Raw genomic sequence first — 7670 nt, forward strand, 5'->3', positions numbered from 1 at the left:
CCTACCTACTCTGGCAATGGTTTCTTGCCACTTTTTGTGCTGTCGTGGTCGTGGAAGACAAAGTGGGAACCACTGTGCAAAAGGAGAGTGAGAGTTTATGAGGATTTTGGTTTTGAACCGAGAATAGTGAGAGTCGAGAGAGTAGAGAGAGAAAGTGAATAACAAATGAGATGAGTATTTTTGGAACTAATGTAAATACTAGAATCAAATGCATATGTAGGATAGTGTATTTTTGCTATGTTGCCCCCATTTAATGCTACTAATTAAGTCAAATTTCCCTTATTTAAAGAAAGAGGGAGGTTAACGCATACAAAAAGAAAAAATAAAGGTGATTCTTTGAGATATTCTGTGATTGATTTTGTTCCAAATTCTAAAAAGTCCGTAGAAAGTAGTAGTTGGGAATTGGGATGGGTGAATCTGAATCTGAATCGATGAAGATGAAGATGATCATCGATACAGACCCTGGAATCGGTAAGCTAAGCTTGTTTGTTATCTTAAATCAATATTCAATTAGTTAAGATAGATATATGAATAGTGATTATGATGCAGATGATGCGATGGCAATATTTGTGGCCCTGAGGTGTCCCGAAATTGAAGTGGTTGGACTTACCACTATCTACGGCAACGTTTATACCACTCTCGCCACCCGAAACGCCTTGCATTTGGTAATTTAATTCTTCCTATTCTTTTCTTTTTTGCATTTGTATTCCATTCATTACTTTTTCTCTGTTTTCTCATTCATTAGTTGGAGATTGCTGGGAGAAGTGATATCCCTGTAGCTGAAGGATCTCATGTCACAATCACTGTAAGCTATTTTCATTCTCAATTATTCTTCTTCACAATCACAATCACCTGTATATGTTATGCTCCTTAGCTATGCTGTGCTCAATTTATCTATGTCTATATCTATATCTATATCTCTCCCCCCCGCCCCCACCACCAAAAAAAAAAAAGAAAGGTACAAAGCTCCGGATTGCTGATTTTGTTCATGGTGCGGATGGACTTGGCAACCAAAATTTCCCTCCGCCTAAGGGCAAGCCTATCCAACAGTCCGCTGCTGCTTTTCTGGTCGAACAAGCAAACCTTCACCCTGGAAAACTCACTGTTGTAGCCTTGGGTCCACTTACTAATATTGCATTGGTAACATAACATTCTCAACCTTTTAATTTATTTATTTATTGTAATCCCAATCCAATGAATGAGAAAATTATCATTACCCCACTTGAATTGCAGGCTATTCAACTGGATCCGGATTTTGCCCAAAATATTGGGCGGATTGTTGTTCTGGGTGGTGCCTTTGCAGTGAATGGGAATGTAAATCCAGCTGCAGAGGCCAACGTAAGTAGAAGTAACAGTAGTAGTTAGTCAAATTGTGACTTTTGAGAGAGTATTATAGATTATCATATAATGACACCCTTTTATTGGATGAGCATGGCCAGATATTTGGGGATCCGGATGCTGCAGATATCGTATTCACCAGTGGGGCAGATGTGTTGGTTGTAGGGATAAATGTTACTCATCAAGTCGTTCTCACAGGTCCTACTTGTGATTGCAATTGCTAATGCAAATCCTCAGTTCTATTTCATTTCATTTAATTTTATTCTGTTTCTTCTGTCAGATGCGCATCGAGAAGTGTTGGCAAGTTCAAATGGAAAGTTTGCTGAGTACTTGTGTAAAATTTTAGAGGTCTACTTTTCGTATCATCAGTATGCCTATAGCACAGGAGGTGTGGTTTGGTTGTGAGTAATGTTTATAACAGTAGCAAGTAATGATCTAAGACTTAAAGTTACCAAACTAAGCTTTGAATGTTGTTGGTTTAGGCGTTTACCTTCACGACCCGACGGCCCTTCTTGCAGCTGTATATCCTGATCTAGTCACTTACACGGAGGGTGTTGTGAGGGTCCAGACCGATGGCATCACAAGAGGGCTCACTGTTTTGTATAACAAGCAGAAAAGGTAGGAGTTAACTCCTTAGAAGAGGACTCTCTTACTTCCACAGACCACAGTTGACTTGAGTTGAAACAAAACTAAATATTAACCCATCCAGTTTTTCTTTTTCTCTATTTATGTGATTGTGAAGGTTCGGTGAAGTTACAGAATGGTCGGATAAACCAACAGTGAAGGTGGCCGTCACGGTTGATGCTCCGGCTGTTGTCAAACTTGTGATGGAACGTCTCTTAGACTCCTAGTCATCATATATATCAATCATCATTTTCATTTCATGCATGCCTTTCGTTTCATTTCTGTGGACCAACCTTGTTTTCCTTTTAATAATAAGTTTCGATGCTTTTGAGCTTAATATTATTTATACATATACATAAACAAAAAGAATATAAACTGTACTGTAAAAGAGATTCTCTGCAATTTAAAACAAAAGCTTCCCTTAAGAGATTAGTCATATCTCATAAGAATTGGATTCTGAATTGTGAGCATAGAATCCTTAAGAGTTATTTGTCATCTTTTGAATGAACTTTTTTTTTGTTTGTTTTTTGTCAAATGGAGCAAATCTGATAATAGTAACTTGGCGGAATTTGATATGGTCAAACCACATCCTACCACACTCGATGTACACTTTGTGCGTGTGACTCTTCTCTACAGTAACTACTAACTACTGACTGGTAGTGGTGGTATCCTTTCGCTTTTGCTTTGGCTTTATTTCATTGGTCACTGCTGCTCTCTAAAGTACTAGGAAAGCCAACTTTGCTTACTGAACTTTATTTTTTTCTAATTCTAATGATCACCTGATCCAATTTTGGTAATTTCGTTTGTTTCCCATGATATAATCAATTTTTGGTGTTTTAAAATTAAAAATTCGGTCGCTTTAATCAAGGCTTAGCTTAGCTTAGTGGTTAATGAATCTTGGAGTTGTAGGAACATTTTACGTGTGAATTGAAGTTTAATTTTATAAAACAAATTGGTGTGAGTGTGAGTGTGAAGATTAAGGTTTTGAGAGTAAAGAATTTGGCTAACTTGTGAGCGACTCCATTCCAAAATGGTCGACAAAACCTGATTTTATAGTCTCATTCTAATCACCTTAAGACAAGTTTAAATGTTGTTAACTATAACTACTCTCTCTTTTTGAACAAAGAATAATAAGACACAAAGGCAGTGACTATATGAAGCTTAGAATCATATACAACGTAATACATTCCCCACCATACCAACTTTAACAAAAACACATAATTAAATCATGCATGCAATGCAATACATCTCCCGCAGGAAGATTTCTAAGCTTTGCCTAGCCATCGCCATGAAGAAAACAAATTATTCCCTCTGTCTCTCTCTCTTTCTCTCTGTACTACTAAATATAAGTATTATATAATATATACAAAATATATATATGTGTGTATACATGTCATAATTGTAGAAGGGCATTAGAAACGACTGATATTTAACTTATAAAAAAAACTGCATTGACATGGTGTTATCGCAGCTTTGTCTTCCCAGCTCCCCCTCTCGTGGAGTTCCTCTAACATTTAAACGAAATCGTGGTCACAGAAGAAGTCCACTAAAGCTTCCATCAAGCGTGTTCGTATCCAATTCATATCCCATTTGGCCACCTCCTTCAGCTTCTTCTGATCAGGTCTAAATTTTTCTCTTCTGAATAGATACCAGCTATAAATATATGCCTTACAATATATATATATATATATATATGTGTGTGTGTGTTTCAGACTCAGAGCGTAGCAGCCATCATATTTGGGGATGGATCAGAATCACAATCACGGCTGTATCCATTGACCAAGAGAAGATCAGAGGGAGCTCTACCAATGGCGGCAAATTATAGACTTATCGATGCAGTAGTGAGCAACTGTATTAACAGCAACATAAACAAGATATTCGCTCTCACCCAATTCAACTCTACCTCTCTCAACTCCCACCTTTCCAAGGCTTATTCTGGAGTAGGCCTCGGCGGCGACGGGATTGTCCAAGTGATTGCAGCACATCAGAGCCCTCACCACCATCATGACAATGGATCGTGGTTCCAGGGAACTGCCGATGCGGTAAGAAAATGCCTTTGGATACTAGAAGAGTATCATCCAGTGACAGAGTTTGTGGTGCTTCCAGGCCACCATCTGTACCGAATGGACTACCAGCAGCTGGTGCAGACCCACCGCAACAGTAAGGCTGACATTACCATTGCAGCATCAACAACTAGTATTCATGACCCTGGATTTGGCATTCTCCAATTGGACTCTCAACACCAAGTTTCAGCTATTCGATTCAAGTCGGCTGATGTTAGCCGTATTCATTTTGCTTCATCAGTGAGTTTTGTGTTCATTAGACATGTAGCTTTCTGCACTTTTTATTTTATTATTAATGGAACAAAATGAAAATTGACTTTGAAGTAGGTGAATAGAAAATTGAGTGATTTTAGTTGTGGTGAATTGCCAAGCATGGGAATCTATGTGATAAGCAAGGAGGCAATGAAAAGGCTTCTCGAAGAGCAGTTTCCAGAGGCAAAGGACTTGGCAAGGGAAGTGATTGCAGGAGCAGTAGCAGAAAATGGGATGAAGGTATACATACATACATACACACATACATACAGCACAGCTGCTCTGCTATGCTAAAAGTATTGGAAATGGGTTTGGGGCAGGTTCAAGGGTATGCGTTTGGTGGAAGGTGGGAGGAGATGAGGAGCATTGGGGAATTCTACAAGGCAAACATGGAGAGCATACAGGAAGAGAAGATGGGATACGAGTGAGTAGCGAGTAATATAAGTATGTTGAGTTTATTACATTATATATGTTAATTGGTACTGTTGGACTTGTACGTAGCTTCTGTGACAGAGGAGTTCCAGTGTATACAATGCCTCATTGCCTGCCGCCAACTCTCATAAGTGAAGCTGTTATAACAAACAGTCTTGTTGGGGACGGGTGCATCATGGGTGTAAGCAATCACCAATTTTACTAGTTTATTGTTATAACTTATATTCATGCATGCATGAGTCTTCTTTTGCTATAGTCCAACCACATGTACTGCTATTGCTATTGCTAATTGATTGATGATACGAATTAAGAATAGAGATGCAGTATCAGAGGTTCGGTGATTGGGATGAGGACTAGAATTGGAGATGGTGTTGTGATTGAGGATTCTGTCATCATTGGTTCTGATGTGTATCAGGTCTCTTTGCCTCATTTTCTTTCAAAGTACCATTTATATATACAATATTTATATTTATGGTTGACTAATAATGAAAAATACAGGACCAAGAAGAAGACGAAGAAGAAGAAAAAGAAGCAATGATTCCAATAGGAATAGGACAACAATGTCAAATAAGGAAAGCAATTGTAGATAAGAATGCAAGGATAGGCAACAATGTTATGGCAAGATTTTCAAATAACTCAAGTCGTTCGTTTTTCTTGTTTATAAATGTATTTGTTTTTTGATTTTATATAAATACGCAGATCATAAATAAAGACAAGGTGGAAGAAGGAGAGGGGGAAGAAGGGAAGGGATATGTGATCCGAGAGGGGATAGTGGTGGTTCCTCGAAATGCAGTCATCCCACATGGCACCATTCTCTGACTCATAACATTCATTCCTTCATTCTCTATTATTCATTTCCAATTCTGCCTATCTAAACTATATTTATTTATTTGGAGGAAAATGTTGAGAAAATATTCAACCATTATACCACTAATTAAACAAAACAAACAAGGTAAATTCTTTAGTCCCTCAGGACTTGGTCCTTCGTGTGTGTCCATTCATTTTGTAAGTGTCAAATTATAAACATTTTTGATAATTTTTATTTTTTAGCTCTTGACTTGGTTTTATATCATCTCTTAAAAAACTAGAGTTGATGTGACAGTGAAAAGTAAAGGCATTATGGTAATGTCTAAAAAAATTGTACAACTAAGAGCATTATAGTAAATTATGGTACAAAGTTGGATTTATTTATAATATTGGTAGCATAACCTTTTTGTAAGTGTTAATGGACTATTGTGTAATTAGAGCACTCACAATGGATTTTCTAGTTTATTTTTCAAAATAATTCATCAAAACTCAATATTTTCTATTTTACCTTACACTTTTATATTATGTCATACATAAGATTCTCTATATTTTATTTTACATCATTTAAATATTATTAATTAGTTAAAATTAAAAAAAATTAAAAACAAAATAATAATAATAAAAAATAACTAATGGGAGAGAGAAAGGAAAAAAAAAGATAAAAATAGTATTAAAAATATATTTAATGAAGCTTTAAAAGCTTACCTACATTTGGTGAAAAATATATTGGTGTTAGAGCCTATATATTATAGCTAAACCTTTAGAGCACCCAATGGAGATGGATTTTAAGTCCTTAGCTATTTATTTTTGCATATTTGCTAGTTTAGAGCATCCATTAGGAATGCTCTTAAGAGTCCAAAGTAATAAAAACTGAACTATATTTTTATTGTTTTGTGTATAAGAAATGAATTGTCTTAAGAAATGTTTGAAATTTGTTTTATTTCTTTAATGTTGGGATGACTGAATTACCACTAATTAGATAGTTTAGGGCTATATAAATTAAAGAATATCTAGCATTAACTAATTTTGTCAAGATGTTTGACAATAAGGTTAATTAGATGTTTTTTTGAAGAAAAAAAATTATAAATGGTAGAATGTTTAACATTAATTAATTTTTCCAACGAGAATAATTAGATTTTTTTTAAAAAAAAAATCTTTTATAAATGGTAAAATGTTTTACATTGATTAATTTTGCTTTCATATGTGACATTAAGATTGATTAGATGTTTTTTTTTTTTTGAAAGAACAAGTCATGTTCATAAACTAACAATTAAAGATGTGAACCACAAGGGAGTACCCTCCCCTTGGAGAAAATTGCAAGATAAACTAGATGTACTAGCCTCTTTTGACAATCCATCTGCAACACCATTGTTTTTCGTACTAACATACTTAACAAAACAGAAATTAAAACTCTTAATAATAGCCAACAATTAAGAATAAACACTCTTAAGCCTCCAATCTGGGAAACTACCCTTTCCATTAATAGCCTCCACTAGACCAAGACAATCCGAATAAGCCACTTTCTCGAGTCCAGTTCCTTCGCCCAAAGAAGCCCCAGCCGCAAAGTCAACACCTCGCTATGCAGTGCGTGTGTAGCCTCTTGTTTTTCAATTCTTGCCTTCCAACCATCTTCGTTGGTATTCAAAATGACAGCAGCCACCCCTGCTTCGTTGTTTTTTAATGCATCAACATTAATAACCATGTCCACATGCGTCATGTTACTCTCTGCTGTCAAAGGGAAGACCTCTGGCTCACTCCTTTGACCCATATCTAAAGGGATAAAAAATTCCAAGTACCTTGCTCTGATCTGGTCACTTAACATAACAGGACACGGTATACTACCCTGCCTCAAGGCTGCGTTCCTGGCCTTCCAAATAGCCTCCACTACACAAGCAGCATAGGTGATCATCTCCCTTTTTCCCAAACTGTTCTTCCTAGAGAACAATTCTGTGAATATCTCCTTAATGGACTGACCATTAATCTGCTCAAATAGCACACTCGTTGGGTTAGCAAACCAAACCGCTCTAGCTAGAGGGCAGTGATAGAGCACATGGATAACGCTTTCTTCACCCTCATCAAGAAGAAACAAGGTCTATCCAGCACAAAATGCAGCTTATCTTTTGTGGGGAGAGATTGTCCTAAACAAAATCATGC

At 36.5% G+C, this 7670-nt stretch overlaps 2 protein-coding genes across 3 annotated transcripts; both read left to right on the forward strand.

Moving 5' to 3' along the window:
* The first annotated feature begins 299 nt into the window (after positions 1 to 299).
* LOC133796588 (probable uridine nucleosidase 2) lies at positions 300 to 2299 on the forward strand. The gene is made up of 9 exons (XM_062234167.1): positions 300 to 471; positions 550 to 665; positions 746 to 805; positions 955 to 1140; positions 1234 to 1338; positions 1440 to 1536; positions 1619 to 1726; positions 1821 to 1956; positions 2081 to 2299. Exons 1-9 carry the CDS (start codon positions 408 to 410, stop codon positions 2187 to 2189), a joined length of 981 nt encoding a protein of 326 aa, XP_062090151.1. The 5' UTR covers positions 300 to 407; the 3' UTR covers positions 2190 to 2299.
* A 131-nt stretch (positions 2300 to 2430) lies between these two features.
* On the forward strand, positions 2431 to 5848 carry LOC133796587 (inactive glucose-1-phosphate adenylyltransferase small subunit 2, chloroplastic). Of its 2 annotated transcripts, none has more exons than XR_009875497.1 (7): positions 2431 to 3583; positions 3675 to 4265; positions 4353 to 4517; positions 4598 to 4701; positions 4779 to 4890; positions 5034 to 5124; positions 5208 to 5332. XR_009875497.1 is itself a non-coding variant. In XM_062234166.1 (7 exons), the coding sequence occupies exons 1-7, from the start codon at positions 3419 to 3421 to the stop codon at positions 5388 to 5390; spliced, it is 1419 nt and encodes a 472-aa protein (XP_062090150.1). In that variant the 5' UTR covers positions 2431 to 3418; the 3' UTR covers positions 5391 to 5848. The 2 variants fall into 2 exon arrangements, 1 of the variants encoding a protein (XP_062090150.1); XM_062234166.1 differs by having other exon boundaries at positions 5026 to 5124; positions 5208 to 5848.
* Positions 5849 to 7670: the final 1822 nt, after the last annotated feature.

The sequence above is a fragment of the Humulus lupulus genome, chromosome 8 (assembly GCF_963169125.1).
Source record: "Humulus lupulus chromosome 8, drHumLupu1.1, whole genome shotgun sequence".
In the NCBI taxonomy this organism is placed as follows: Eukaryota; Viridiplantae; Streptophyta; class Magnoliopsida; order Rosales; family Cannabaceae; genus Humulus; species Humulus lupulus.

What these genes read in the sequence shown, in the direction of transcription:
- LOC133796588 (XM_062234167.1), top strand. Translation starts at nt 408, where the DNA reads ATGGGTGAATCTGAATCTGAATCGATGAAGATGAAGATGATCATCGAT. An exon ending in GATCTCATGTCACAATCACT is followed by an intron (nt 806 to 954) that starts GTAAGCTATTTT and finishes AAAAAAAAAAAG; the next exon opens with AAAGGTACAAAGCTCCGGAT. An exon ending in GTATGCCTATAGCACAGGAG is followed by an intron (nt 1,727 to 1,820) that starts GTGTGGTTTGGT and finishes TTGTTGGTTTAG; the next exon opens with GCGTTTACCTTCACGACCCG.
- LOC133796587 (XM_062234166.1), top strand. Translation starts at nt 3,419, where the DNA reads ATGGTGTTATCGCAGCTTTGTCTTCCCAGCTCCCCCTCTCGTGGAGTT. An exon ending in CTTCAGCTTCTTCTGATCAG is followed by an intron (nt 3,584 to 3,674) that starts GTCTAAATTTTT and finishes TGTGTGTTTCAG; the next exon opens with ACTCAGAGCGTAGCAGCCAT. An exon ending in TTGGTTCTGATGTGTATCAG is followed by an intron (nt 5,125 to 5,207) that starts GTCTCTTTGCCT and finishes TGAAAAATACAG; the next exon opens with GACCAAGAAGAAGACGAAGA.